Genomic DNA, 15,781 nt, shown 5'->3' on the forward strand with positions numbered 1-15,781 from the left:
TCGTAGACAAAAATAGTTAGCCATGATGTGACATAGAATAGTTGTGAATAGCTGAGATCCGGTAGACTTTCTTCATGTATTGGGCGCCTATTCACTATTAACATATAATTTTTGTTAAAACAAGATCTGTTTCATTGTCTTCAGTTGAAGCGGTCTCCTCAGGGTATACGGGGTTCCCAACCCATTTTGGCTTGTGACCCCATTTTGACCTCACAATTTTTTGGCGACCCCATTGACATTATCATTTATATATATATTTTTTTTTATTAATGTTTGATGTTTTTATATGGTATACTGTGTTGGAAATACAGCGAAACCAGTTTAGTGCACAATTTTATTTTATTTAGTTCACATTTTATTTTCAATCAAATAGCCTACTAGGCAACATTTCAACAACAACAAAAATTACTTGACAAAGTGTCTCTCCACTCACCACATCTAATGAGATATCTGAGCCCTCACACTTCTCTGCAGCCTTTCAAAGTCCGGTTCTGTGGTAGAGAGAGCGCATCTCATCTCTGACGTAACATCCAAGCGTGAACGGTACTTCGATTTCATACAGACAAGAGCACTAAATCCAGCTTCACAGAGGTAAGTGCTCCCGAAGGGAACCAGTAGTTTCAAAGCACACAGTGCAATCTCGGGGTACTCTTCTCTCGCTCCAAACCAGAATTCCTCCACTGTCATGCGTGAATGTGCTTGCTGCTGCATTTTGTCACGAGACATGTCAATCAGCTGTTCAATCGCGGTGGCAGGAATATCCACTGCGCGCACATCACAGTGAAAAGGATTCCTCACCCAGTCGAACTTTGACATATCCACATCTGGGAAGTATGTGGCGAAGTGCTCCTCAAGACGTTCCAGGTGGCTGCACATCTCCTTTGTGGAACACTTGTCGATGTTGTTGTCTTCTAGAAACTGACTTAACTGGGGAAAATGGGTGAAGTTTCCCTTTCCAAGACTTTCTCTCCAGTATGCTATTTTGGCCCTGAATCCATCAATCCGATCACTCATATGCATGACGTTCGTATTTTTCCCCTGCATGCTTATATTCAGTTCATTGAGTTTTCTGAAAGTGTCCGTGGCATATGCAAGGAGGCACATTTTCTGCTGGTCACACAGAAAGTCCACGAAATCAGTTTTTTTCGCGTCTATTGAAAATGCCAGCAGTTCGTTTCTCAGCTTGAAAAAACGCTCCAAAGTATTGCCTCTCGACAACCAACGAGCATCTGTGTGAAAAACTAAATCTTCATATTCAGCGCCCATGTCAGCACATAACTGTGCGAACAAACGTGCTCGAAGGGGATGTGGCTTGATGTAGTTCACCATAGCTACAACTTTCTGCAGTATGTCTGCGATGGGCGCGCTCAGTTCTTTCGATGCCAGTTGTTCACGATGAATCATGCAATGATTCCATAGAGCAGATGGTGCTCGCTGAATGACCAGTGTCCGCAAACCATTTCGCCGGCCGGCCATGGACGGACCCCCGTCTGTGCAAAATCCCACCATATTCTCCCACGGAATTCTGTGTGTATCCATGTATTCCACAAGAACATTGTACATTGCCTGAGCAGTCTCATGCTCAGGAAGAGGCAGGCAGTATAAAATGTCCTCCTGAATGGCAGTCTCTGCTAAGAAGCGAACAAATGTCAAAGCATGGGCATTCTTGCCTTCAGTGCTAACATCCATTTGAAGAGCATAGGCTGGGGAATTGCGAAGTTTCTCTACTAGCGTGCTCTCCTGATCAGCGGCTGATTTTTTTGCCGCTTCTTCCCCATACATCGCTTTTGCCATTTTCATAGCAGCGGGCATAATTAGCTTCTCTCCAATTGTATGCAGGGTCTTGGTTTTAGCTATGAGGTAACTGACTTCAAAAGAAGCATTCAGTGCCGCATCACTCACTGTCGCAGCCTTTCTGAAGTACACTCGCTGCTTATTCAGCTTTTACCGACATGGGTTTACCGACATGCTCTTTATGTACTGTCTCAAAGTGTCTTTTCAGCTTGTTCGGTTTGAGACTCTCGGCAGACAGCACGTTCCCACACAGCAGACACTTCGGCTTTTCCTCGTTTCTCTCCATGACGCTTGTAAATCCATACTGAAGGAAACTTTCGTCGTATCTCCGTTGTCTTTTAGGTGTCTGTTCGTCGGGTATGGCTTGTCTGATCTTTGAGGTGTCAGGCGGGCGAAGAAATCTTTCCATTTTGTGTCATTTTCAGTCGTTACTGCACTCGCGAGGTAATAGATGTGACGTCGCTTGCTACTTGTGTAGGCAGGGAACGGACGTTAACGGACGTTAACGGACGTTATCGGACGTTATCCTTGTGGCATCATCGGTTTTATAAAACGAATTTATAAAAATCCTATCGATAATATATGTTACTTTAGGGGTGTATGTGGTGCTTTAGTCATAATAATATTTTTGATAGAATTATAATTCAACATTTTTTTCAACAGTATTTTTTTCCTTCAACTTGGATATTTCAGGCGACCCCATTAAAATTTCAGGCGACCCCAGTGTTGAAAACTCCTGCCCTAACCCTAGGATACATAACTGTATCCTAGAACACCTGGAAACCCCGTAAAACATGAACCCCCCCCACTCATCAAACCCCCCCACTCATCAAACCCCCCCCACTCATCAAACCCCCCCACTCATCAAACCCCCCCCCACTCATCAAACCCCCCCCACTCATCAAACCCCCCCACTCATCAAACCCCCCCACTCATCAAACCCCCCACACTCATCAAACCCCCCCCACTCATCAAACCCCCCCCACTCATCAAACCCCCCACACTCATCAAACCCCCCCCACTCATCAAACCCCCCCCACTCATCAAACCCCCCCCACTCATCAAACCCCCCCCCACACTCATCAAACCCCCCCCACTCATCAAACCCCCCCCCACACTCATCAAACCCCCCCCCACACTCATCAAACCCCCCCCACTCATCAAACCCCCCCCCACACTCATCAAACCCCCCCCACTCATCAAACCCCCCCCCACACTCATCAAACCCCCCCCACTCATCAAACCCCCCCACTCATCAAACCCCCCACACTCATCAAACCCCCCCACTCATCAAACCCCCCCACACTCATCAAACCCCTGACCCAATAAAACATGAACCCCCCACACTCATCAAACCCCCCCCACTCATCAAACCCCCCCCACTCATCAAACCCCCCCACTCATCAAACCCCCCACACTCATCAAACCCCCCCCACTCATCAAACCCCCCCCACTCATCAAACCCCCCCACTCATCAAACCCCCCACACTCATCAAACCCCCCCACTCATCAAACCCCCCCACACTCATCAAACCCCTGACCCAATAAAACATGAACCCCCCCCACTCATCAAACCCCCCCACTCATCAAACCCCCCCCACTCATCAAACCCCCCCCACTCATCAACCCCCCCCCCCACTCATCAAACCCCCCCACTCATCAAACCCCCCCCACTCATCAAACCCCCCCCACTCATCAACCCCCCCCCCACTCATCAAACCCCCCCACTCATCAAACCCCCCCCACTCATCAACCCCCCCCACTCATCAAACCCCCCCCACTCATCAAACCCCCCCACTCATCAAACCCCCCCACTCATCAAACCCCCCCCACTCATCAAACCCCCCCCACTCATCAACCCCCCCCACTCATCAAACCCCCCCACTCATCAAACCCCCCCACTCATCAAACCCCCCCACTCATCAAACCCCCCCCACTCATCAAACCCCCCCACTCATCAAACCCCCCCCACTCATCAAACCCCCCCACTCATCAAACCCCCCACACTCATCAAACCCCCCCCACTCATCAAACCCCCCCACTCATCAAACCCCCCCACTCATCAACCCCCCCCACTCATCAAACCCCCCCACTCATCAAACCCCCCCACTCATCAACCCCCCCCACTCATCAACCCCCCCCACTCATCAAACCCCCCCACTCATCAAACCCCCCCACTCATCAAACCCCCCCACTCATCAAACCCCCCCCACTCATCAAACCCCCCCACTCATCAAACCCCCCCACTCATCAAACCCCCCCACTCATCAAACCCCCCCCACTCATCAACCCCCCCCCACTCATCAAACCCCCCCCACTCATCAAACCCCCCCCACTCATCAACCCCCCACTCATCAAACCCCCCCCACTCATCAACCCCCCACTCATCAAACCCCCCCCACTCATCAAACCCCTGACCCAATAAAACATGAGCCTCTCACACTCATCTCAGTAGCAGTTTATTTTGAGACCTATCATTTTAATATAATTCATAAAAATACACCGATTATCTTTTGAGAAATACAAAAGCGATCTACAAGTATGCCTATTCTATTTTATGCATGACAAGACGAACAGAAAGAGGGGGGGGGGGGGGGCGGGGGGGATCGACGCGCGCGACCCACTCCTCTTACCACAACGTGCACTTGTTGCGTTGCCTTACTGCCTGTTAACGCGGGATCGAAACGGACGCTGAAGATGCTCTATTTAGCTGGTATTATCGTCTTCGTAACGATTGTCGACGCTACGCTTCACCTGGAGCATTGCCCTCTCTACTGCGAGTGCGACTGGGCGTCCTGGAGCGTCTCCTGCTCCGACCTCCAGCTGCTGCCCGCATTCCACCCCAGCACCACGGAGGTGTAAGTCACCAAACGGGACATTTTGGATTCTACGTTTGTTTTTAAATATGATGCCTATAGGCGTGTGAAAATACATTCCTTATTTAGTATTAATACAAATTGAAAATATGAAAATGAGGTAACATGTTTATTATTTTGCGTTTAAGATGGCTTGAAGGAACACGTCTGTCCTCAATCCCGCATGAGGCCTTTTCCAAGTTAGTCAACATTTCCCACATGTAAGTATTTCATCAAATATTTATTTGTCTGTTTTGTGAAATATCTCCTGAATATCAATATTTATGTTTTTGTAGCCTAATATTTTTCCCATGTTTCATGTGCCTCTCTGTGCATTATTTTCTTTCTTGATGATTTATCATATAATGTGTTCGAAATATTAAAAAAAGCTAAATCATTAAGCTTGCATGATTAACTATTTCCGGCATATATATTCATGCGTGCTTGCGTGCGTGTGTGTTTTTTCAGCTACATCTCTGAGGATAAAACTTTAAGAGGCCTTGATCGACACTCCTTCTATAACAGTCCCAGGATGAGCCACATGTGAGCACCACCTCTCTCAGACAGGATGGGGGCACCAATGCTTCACCCCTGGGTCGTCCTACTTGACCTTGTTGCTATACGATAAATACAATTGACATGACTTCAAATATGTACTGGATAGATAGATCTAGAAAAGATAAGAGCATCTAGAAGGCATGCTGCATGCAAAAGTGGAAATTCATTTTAGAAGGCATAAAGCTCACCATTTATATGTGTGTGTGTGTGTCTGTCTGTCTGTCTGTCTGTCTGTCTGTCTGTCGTGGTCTGTTTGCATACATGGGTGTCTGTTTGTTTGTGTGTATGTGTGTGTGTGTGTGTTTGCATGCATTGGTGTGATTGTGTGTGTGTATGTGTGCGTGTGTGTCTTTATGTTTGTGTGTGTGTGTGTGTGTGTGTCTGTGTCTGTGTGTGTGTGCGTGTGTGTCTTTGTTTGTGTGTGTGTGTCTCCATTTTGCAGAGAACTAAGAAGCCTCAGAAAACTGTCCTCCATCCACCCAGAGGCATTCCAGGACCTACCTCACCTGCAGTATCTGTAAGGACCCAGCATTCTGTTTGTTAGAACCAAAAGCGTCCATTCAACATAACACAAAGCTAACTGCTTTAGCCATGTCCTGGTGATCTGCTTCCATTTGGACTCATATGTTTGTCTTTTTTACAGCGGCATACTTAACACAGGTCTCAGCTCCTTCCCTGCCCTTAAACTCATCCTATCAGTGCAAGCGGAGTTTGTTTTGTATGGAAAGCAATAAACTGCACACTGTACACATTTAATGTTAAACTTTTGATACTCAGTTGGCGTGTTGACCTTATCTCCATCTTTTCTTCCAGGGAGATCGTGGATAACACTTTATTAGAAGTGATACCTGCTAATGCTTTCAATGGATTATCTGAGAATTATTTAACGATGTAAGTACACTTTCAGCCATTTCCCTGTCTTTTGCTTCTAGTATAGCATTTTAATTAGCTTATTCTCAATAAAGAAAGACTTAATTCTTTAAATAAAGGTCAATAGAAATATCCCCTGTTTTTCTATATTTTTGGTGGGATGGTTCAGTTTCAATGTGAACACATCGCTAGTTGGGGTTATTGATATACATTTCAAGAATCAACACTTCAGTCAAATGCCCACTGGAAGCCTTGAAGTGTATCCGAAAGCTAAAAGCAAATCACATGGATACCACCCATCCAAGCAATTGCATGAAGCCGCAAGAGCAACTGCATAACATGTGCTTGCAGTCGCAGGTGGTTTGAGTCAAGTTGTTTTTTAACTGATTTTAAAAAACTATTATGGGATTCAGGGATACTTTGACAAAACCATCTATCCATACAATTTCATAGTCAACCATAATTAATTAAATATCACTAATAATAATAATCAATAATGTATGGATTATTTGAATTGTTTTGTTTAAAGAGTTGTAACACTTTTACATCTTCTTTTATCTCCTATTAGCATGTTCAATGGCAACGGCCTGCGGAGCATCCAGCCGTATGCCTTCAACGAGAGCCGCCTGGAGGAAGTGTAAGCTCTCCACCTTGTGTCCCTTTAGTGAGCACTTACAGAACGTTAACAAATGACAGGAATATTGGAATGGGGGACTCACTCTTTTCTGATTTCTATTTGTTTAGGTATCTCAACAGGAATGTGGATTTGGAAACAGTTGACGCTTTGGCTTTTTCTGGAGTCATTCACGGTCCAACACTTCTGTAAGATGCTGAAATATATTGTGTGTTTGAACGTCAACATGTTTACTACTACAAGAAACTAAAGAATGTTAGTGCAGCATGCAAATAGTTTCCCCAATGCCTACCACAAAAAAAGTTCAATGTGTTCCATTGAACACAAACAACCTCCAGGAGTAATCTCAGCATTGTCTCCTTCTGAAGTGAGCTCTGTGTGGATCCTCAGAGACCTCTCAGAGACCAGAGTGACCACTTTACCCTCAATGGGCCTGGGAGCCGTGGAGACATTCCAAGCTAAAAACACTTGGGGCCTCAAGCAACTGCCCCCCCTTACAGCGTTTCTGCATCTCCAGAGTGCTGAGCTGACCTTCCCCAGCCACTGCTGTGGCCTCTCAAAGCTGACGCGTTGGAGAGGGTGAGTCAGAAACAAGCTCTGCTCCTCGCACTCACAGTACTAACTGGATATCTTCAATATTGTATTTTATACAAGAAAAAAGCTCCACTCAACTCTGTTTTTTCAGAATCAAGTATTGAACAAACCATAAATATTGGGATTTATTGTCTATACTTTTACGAAATAAGCACTTAACGGCCTCTTACCCTCACTGTTAATATCAAAGACAAACAGAAGAAGTAATTTGCAACCTGACGAGGACTCTGGGACTGAGGTCTCCCCAGGGGGGTTCCTCCGGACACACCATCACCCAGCAGGAGGACTTTCTGCACAACAGCAGTCTCCAGACCTTTGCAAACCCTTACCACCACTTCCTCCATCCCGACCTCTTCCGTCCGTCCGAGCTGTGGCCCAACGAGGGCCCCTACTTCGTGGACCTGCCCTCCGAGCCGCCGGAGGAGGGCTTAGACTACGCGCTGTGCAGTGACCCGCTCGCCCACCAGAGGGCGGTGGCCTGTGTGCCTGAGCCGGACGCGCTGAACCCCTGCGAGGACGTGATGAGCCAGGGCTTCCTCCGGGTGGCGGTGTGGGCCGTCGGCCTGCTGGCCATCCTGGCCAACCTGCTGGTCCTGTTGGTCCTGCTCACCAGCCGCCGCCGGCTCTCCATCACACGCTTCCTCATCTGCCATCTGGCCTTCGCCGACCTCTGCATGGGCGTGTACCTGCTGCTCATCGCCGCGGTGGACGTCTACACGCGCTCCCACTACTACCAGCACGCCGTCGCCTGGCAGACAGGGGCCGGCTGCCAGCTGGCGGGCACGCTGTCCGTCTTCTCCTGCGAGCTGTCGGTCTACACGCTCACCGCCATCACGCTGCAGCGCTGGCACGCCATCTACTTCGCCATGAGCCCTGAGCGCCGGCTGCGGCTCCGCCACGCCGCCGCCGCCATGCTGGGCGGCTGGCTGCTGTGTCTGACGCTGGCGCTGCTGCCGCTGGTCGGCGTCAGCAGCTACCAGCGGGTGAGCGTCTGCCTCCCCATGGACGTGGAGACGGCCACGGCCCGCGTCTACGTTGTCCTGGTGCTGAGCTTCAACGTCCTGGCCTTCACCGTGGTGGTGGCCTGCTACCTGCACATCTACTGCATGGTGCACAACCCCCGGCACCAGTCCAGCCGGCACGACGCCAGCATGGCCCAGCGCATGGCCGTGCTCATCTTCACCAACTTCCTGTGTGTGGCGCCCATCTCCTTCTACGGGCTGTCGGCGCTCCACCGGCCGCTCATCACCATCACCGACTCCAAGGTGAGTTTAGACCTGAGTTTAGACCTGAGTTTAGACCTGTGACCATCACCGACTCCAACCTGAGTTTAGACCTGAGTTTAGACCCGAGTTTAGACCTGAGTTTAGACCTGTGACCATCACTGACTCTAAGGTGAGTTTAGACCTGAGCTTAGACCTGTGACCATCACCGACTCCAAGGTGAGTTTAGACCTGAGTTTACACCTGTGATCATCACTGACTCCAAGGTGAGTTTAGACCTGTGATCATCACTGACTCCAAGGTGAGTTTAGACCTGTGATCATCACTGACTCCATGGTGAGTTTAGACCTGTGATCATCACTGACTCCTTGGTGAGTTTAGACCTGTGATCATCACTGACTCCAAGGTGAGTTTAGACCTGTGATCATCACTGACTCCATGGTGAGTTTAGACCTGTGATCATCACTGACTCCAAGGTGAGTTTAGACCTGAGTTTAGACCTGTGATCATCACTGACTCCAAGGTGAGTTTAGACCTGTGATCATCACTGACTCCAAGGTGAGTTTAGACCTGTGATCATCACTGACTCCAAGGTGAGTTTAGACCTGTGATCATCACTGACTCCAAGGTGAGTTTAGACCTGTGATCATCACTGACTCCAAGGTGAGTTTAGACCTTTGATCATCACTGACTCCATGGTGAGTTTAGACCTGTGATCATCACTGACTCCAAGGTGAGTTTAGACCTGTGATCATCACTGACTCCAAGGTGAGTTTAGACCAGTGATCATCACTGACTCCATGGTGAGTTTAGACCTGTGATCATCACTGACTCCAAGGTGAGTTTAGACCTGTGATCATCACTGACTCCAAGGTGAGTTTAGACCTGTGATCATCACCGACTCCTTGGTGAGTTTAGACCTGTGATCATCACTGACTCCATGGTGAGTTTAGACCTGTGATCATCACTGACTCCAAGGTGAGTTTAGACCTGTGATCATCACTGACTCCAAGGTGAGTTTAGACCTGTGATCATCACTGACTCCAAGGTGAGTTAGACCTTTGATCATCACTGACTCCAAGGTGAGTTTAGACCTGTGATCATCACCGACTCCAAGGTGAGTTTAGAACTGTGATCAGACCATCACTGACTCCATGGTCATAGTGATGTCTGTGGTCAGACCATCGGAGCATCTCCACTGGATTCTCAGTGGAACCCTTTCCTTGCTAACCCTGTCCTTGCTAACCCTGTCCATGCTAACCCTGTCCGTGCTAACCCTGTCCGTGCTAACTCCTGTCCGCTCTAACCCTGTCCATGCTAACCCTGTCCGTGCTAACCCCTATCCTTGCTAACCCTGTCCTTGCTAACCCTGTCCATGCTAACCCTGTCCGTGCTAACCCTGTCCGTGCTAACCCTGTCCATGCTAACTCCTGTCCACGCTAACTCCTGTCCGTGCTAACCCTGTCCGTGCTAACTCCTGTCCGCGCTAACCCTGTCCATGCTAACCCTGGTCCCCCAGGTGCTGCTGGTTCTGTTCTTCCCTCTGAACTCCTGCACCCAGCCCTTCCTGTACGCCCTGCTGACCCGGGCCTTCCAGTGGGACGCCGCGGCCATGCTGAGCCGGGTCGGGCTGTGGAGGCCGCAGGCACCGCTCTGCTGAAGCCCCGCTACACTACTGCCTCTACAGTAGTGTACTGTATCTCACCTACAGTAACTACTGCCTTTACAGTAGTGTACTGTATCTCACCAACAGTACACTACTGCCTCTACAGTAGTGTACTGTATCTCACCTACAGTAACTACTACCTCTACAGTAGTGTACTGTATCTCACCTACAGTACACTACTGCCTCTACAGTAGTGTACTGTATCTCACCTACAGTAACTACTGCCTCTACAGTAGTGTACTGTATCTCACCAACAGTACACTACTGCCTCTACAGTAGTGTACTGTATCTCACCTACAGTAACTACTACCTCTACAGTAGTGTACTGTATCTCATCTACATCATCTACTGTCCCTACAGTAGTGTACTGTATCTCACCTAACTACTGCCTCTACAGTAGTGTACTGTATCTCAGGCCTAAAAAAAAAAAAAGTTTGGTTCCTGTTGGTTGTCAGTTGAGGTCATGGGTAGGTAGGGAATTAATTTTCTTTTTTTATTTTCTTTTTTCCAGCGGCAGCGAATGATAGGTAGGTTGTTTTCATTTAAAAACGAGAAAATTCGCTCATCCTTGTACAGAATGAAGAGGTGCTGTACCAAAACGTGATTATAGTTTGCATAAAAAAAAAAGCTCATTTTTTTTAAAGCTCATAAAATAATTTGGGTCACACATAAATTGACAGGGTCGGTCGGAAACCGGAACCAAACAAAAAAATGTTTTAGGCCTCATCTACAGTAACTACTGTATCTACAGGACACTATCTCACCTACTGTAACTACTGTCTCTTCAGTAGTGTACTGTATCTCACCTAACTACTGTCTCTACAGTAGTGTACTGTATCTCACCTAACTACTGTCTCTACAGTAATGTACTGTATCTCACCTACAGTAACTACTGTCTACAGTAGTAACTGTAGGTGATATACAGTACACTACTGTCTCTACAGTAGTGTACTGTATCTAAACTACAGGAACTACTGTCTCTGCAGTAGTGTACTGTATCTCACCTACAGCAACTACTGTAAACAGGACACTATCTTACCTACAGTAGCTACTGTCTCTACAGGACACTATCTCACCTACAGTAACTACTGTATCTCAACAACAGTAACGACTGTATCTCACCTACAGTAACTAGTGTCAACAGGACACTATCTCACCTACAGTAACTACTGTCAACAGGACACTATCTCACCTACAGTAACTAGTGTCAACAGGACACTATCTCACCTACAGTAACTAGTTTCAACAGGACACCATCTCACCTACAGTAACTAGTGTCAACAGGACACTATCTCACCTACAGTAACTAGTTTCAACAGGACACCATCTCACCTACAGTAACTAGTGTCAACAGGACACTATCTCGCCTACAGTAACTAGTGTCAACAGGACACTATCTCACCTACAGTAACTAGTGTCAGCAGGACACTATCTCACCTTCAGTAACTAGTGTCAGCAGGACACTATCTCACCTACAGTAACTAGTGTCAGCAGGACACTATCTCACCTACAGTAACTAGTGTCAGCAGGACACTATCTCACCTACAGTAACTAGTGTCAGCAGGACACTATCTCACCTACAGTAACTACTGTCAACAGGACACTATCTCACCTACAGTAACTAGTGTCAACAGGACACTATCTCACCTACAGTAACTACTGTCAACAGGACACTATCTCACCTACAGTAACTAGTGTCAACAGGACACTATCTCACCTACAGTAATTACTGTCAACAGGACACTATCTCACCTACAGTAACTAGTGTCAACAGGACACCATCTCACCTACAGTAACTAGTGTCAACAGGACACCATCTCACCTACAGTAACTAGTGTCAACAGGACACTATCTCACCTACAGTAACTAGTGTCAACAGGACACCATCTCACCTACAGTAACTAGTGTCAACAGGACACCATCTCACCTACAGTAACTAGTGTCAACAGGACACTATCTCACCTACAGTAACTAGTGTCAACAGGACACTATCTCACCTACAGTAACTAGTGTCAGCAGGACGCTATCTCACCTTCAGTAACTAGTGTCAGCAGGACACTATCTCACCTACAGTAACTAGTGTCAGCAGGACACTATCTCACCTACAGTAACTAGTGTCAGCAGGACACTATCTCACCTACAGTAACTAGTGTCAGCAGAACACTATCTCACCTACAGTAACTAGTGTCAGCAGGACACTATCTCACCTACAGTAACTAGTGTCAGCAGGACACTATCTCACCTACAGTAACTAGTGTCAGCAGGACACTATCTCACCTACAGTAACTAGTGTCAGCAGGACACTATCTCACCTACAGTAACTAGTGTCAACAGGACACTATCTCACCTACAGTAACTAGTGTCAACAGGACACTATCTCACCTACAGTAACTACTGTCAACAGGACACTATCTCACCTACAGTAACTAGTGTCAACAGGACACTATCTCACCTACAGTAATTACTGTCAACAGGACACTATCTCACCTACAGTAACTAGTGTCAACAGGACACTATCTCACCTACAGTAACTACTGTCAACAGGACACTATCTCACCTACAGTAACTAGTGTCAGCAGGACACTATCTCACCTACAGTAACTACTGTCAACAGGACACTATCTCACCTACAGTAACTAGTGTCAACAGGACACTATCTCACCTACAGTAACTAGTGTCAGCAGGACACTATCTCACCTACAGTAACTAGTGTCAGCAGGACACTATCTCACCTACAGTAACTACTGTCAACAGGACACTATCTCACCTACAGTAACTAGTGTCAACAGGACACTATCTCACCTTCAGTAACTACTGTAAACAGGACGCTATCTCACCTTCAGTAACTACTGTCAACAGGACACTATCTCACTATCTCTAATAAAGGGGTTCATATATCGTCCCAATACTCTTCCATCTTGGAATTTTAATTTGCTTGAAAGACAAATGAGTTGTGCCTCTGTCCCCGAAGTGAATACTAGAAGGATTCTGTTTTGTAGTCGGATGGAATCTCTTTTAGTTAGCAGAGGTAATCATTTGATTGAAAGCAATTATATACCCAATTATACATCTCATCCATCTTGTGATCTGTGTACATCTGTGAGATTAAGCCAGATTGAGAGATTTTTTATATATTCAGGCATTTTTGTTTTTGGATTAGTATGGTTGGTGCAGTTTTGAATCAGAAAATGTTTCACATTTACTAGACAGCTAACATGAAATATGAATATTGAACTCGCTTATTAAACCCTGCCAGAACATGAGTGGCTACCTCAATAGTTGTGTTTATGGTAGCCCAATACAGTAACAATACAGGGTCGGCTTAGTTTAGGAGTCAGAGCAGTTGTCTTGTATCCAAAAGGTTGCTAGTTCGATCCCCAGCTCCTACTAGCTGAGTGTCCCTGAGCAAGACACTTAACCCTCCTGACGAGCTGGCTGTCGCCTTGCATGGTTGACTCAACCGTCGGCGTGCAATGTGTGCATTAAGCGATGTAAGTCGCTTGAGATGAAAGTGTCTGCTAAATGCCCTGATTGTAGTTACAGACCCATACTTTGAGGTATGAATTCTCAGTGGATATATCACGCATTTAAAAAAAATACAATTTAAGACTTTAGGTTAATGTGTCATACTTAAGTTTGTTTTTCTGTTGCAATGTCCTGTAGGCCTACTGTAATATAACAAATTTTCTAACTAGCTTATTGTTTTTTTTGGTTTTTTACTTTTACCTCAATGTAGCCAACATTTAATCAAAGTTCCATAATTCGTTTAAGAGGAAAAAAAACACAATTGTGCCCTCTTAACATGTCAATAGTAGTACGTGAGAATCATGTGCCCAAACCGGTATCGGAACAAGAGGGGGGAACGTCGTCCTCTAGTGGAGCGTTATGAACGTTGTCCTCTAGGGAGAGTTATGAGCGTCGCCCTCTATTGGAGAGTTAAGAGCACTGCGAGATCAACCCCACCTCTATAGTACATCCAGCCTCCCCTTACCATTATGTCAATATCGTTTACGGCTTGTTTTGATTTTCAATGAATCAAATGTATTTTACACATAGAATAGGCCAATGTTTTTGATATTTCATGATTTTTTTAAATTATTTTATAGCTAAGTGTGAGAGTCATAGTCAGTTTGGATTGTATTAGCCTACAATTCAAAAGAAAAAATACTTGAATATTATAATTAACGAACAAAACACCCTGATATGACATGATTGGGTCGTGAAATGTTTGGGTTTGCAGTTTTCATTGTATTTAAATAGTATGTTTAAATAGCTGTAATAACTTTATTATGCTGTTGTCGATATAGTCATGCTCTTTCAATAAAGGTTTTTAATTAGGCCTAATTTGACTCAATCAGAGCTCCCCCCCACGCACGGTGTGGGCCTTGAATGACCTTCACATGCTCTCACACGCTATTACGCAAACCTTTTCAGTAATATCCCCTCTTCTGTGATCATAGATCCTCCTCGTCCGAGCCCCGCAGAGCTCTGAGACCTGAACCTGACGCAGACAGGGTTATAACCTTAGCTAACATAAACACTATAACCTTAGTTAACATGAACACTATAACCTTAGTTAACATGAACACTATAATCTTAGTTAACATGAACACTATAACCTTAGTTAACATGAACACTATAAACTTAGTTAACATGAACACTGTAACCTTAGTTAACATGAACACTATAATCTTAGTTAACATGAACACTATAAACTTAGTTAACATGAACACTGTAACCTTAGTTAACATGAACACTATAATCTTAGTTAACTCGAACACTATAACCTTAGTTAACATGAACACTATAACCTTAGTTAACATGAACACTGTAACCTTAGTTAACATGGAACTGTAACCTTAGTTAACATGAACACTATAACCTTAGTTAACATGAACACTATAAACTTAGTTAACATGAACACTATAACCTTAGTTAACATGAACACTATAATCTTAGTTAACATGAACACTGTAACCTTAGTTAACATGAACACTATAACCTTAGTTAACATGAACACTGTAACCTTAGTTAACATGAACACTGTAACCTTAGTTAACATGAACACTGTAACCTTAGTTAACATGAACACTGTAACCTTAGTTAACATGAACACCACTAGCTAACATGACACTATAACCTTAGTTAACATGAACACTGTAACCTTAGTTAACATGAACACTATAACCTTAGTTAACATGAACACCACTAGCTAACATGACACTATAACCTTAGTTAACATGAACACCACTAGTTATCCATGAACTCAGGCAGATCCATGAACTCAGAACAATGTACTCGAAATGCCACGAAATTATTTTACAACTAGAACGTTTTTTTTTATTGATTTTTTAAGTTGTTTTACGGTTTGATGTTTTTATAATTAAAGTGTTTTTTTTAACTAAAGTGTTTGGTGAATTGAATGTCAAATCTTTCCTCCAACCATGTCCTTCAGATTATTTGTGATTGAGTGGAGAGAGTAGTTGGTTATGAATACCAATGTTCCAGCATGTTCTCCCTTTAAATATCTGTTAGTTTTTGTTTTTTTGGCCGGGCCCGTGTTGTAACTCCCTGTTCTCCAAGTAGC

At 45.4% G+C, this 15,781-nt stretch overlaps 1 protein-coding gene across 1 annotated transcript; it reads left to right on the forward strand.

Moving 5' to 3' along the window:
- The first annotated feature begins 4,400 nt into the window (after nucleotides 1–4,400).
- LOC132458322 (thyrotropin receptor-like) lies at nucleotides 4,401–10,600 on the forward strand. Its single transcript, XM_060052918.1, has 11 exons — nucleotides 4,401–4,652; nucleotides 4,799–4,870; nucleotides 5,118–5,192; nucleotides 5,650–5,724; nucleotides 5,851–5,925; nucleotides 6,021–6,098; nucleotides 6,646–6,714; nucleotides 6,822–6,899; nucleotides 7,102–7,290; nucleotides 7,496–8,570; nucleotides 10,048–10,600. The coding sequence occupies exons 1-11, from the start codon at nucleotides 4,492–4,494 to the stop codon at nucleotides 10,186–10,188; spliced, it is 2,088 nt and encodes a 695-aa protein (XP_059908901.1). The 5' UTR covers nucleotides 4,401–4,491; the 3' UTR covers nucleotides 10,189–10,600.
- The last annotated feature ends 5,181 nt before the right edge of the window (nucleotides 10,601–15,781 follow it).

This window comes from Gadus macrocephalus, chromosome 5 (assembly GCF_031168955.1).
Source record: "Gadus macrocephalus chromosome 5, ASM3116895v1".
Lineage (NCBI taxonomy): Eukaryota > Metazoa > Chordata > Actinopteri > Gadiformes > Gadidae > Gadus > Gadus macrocephalus.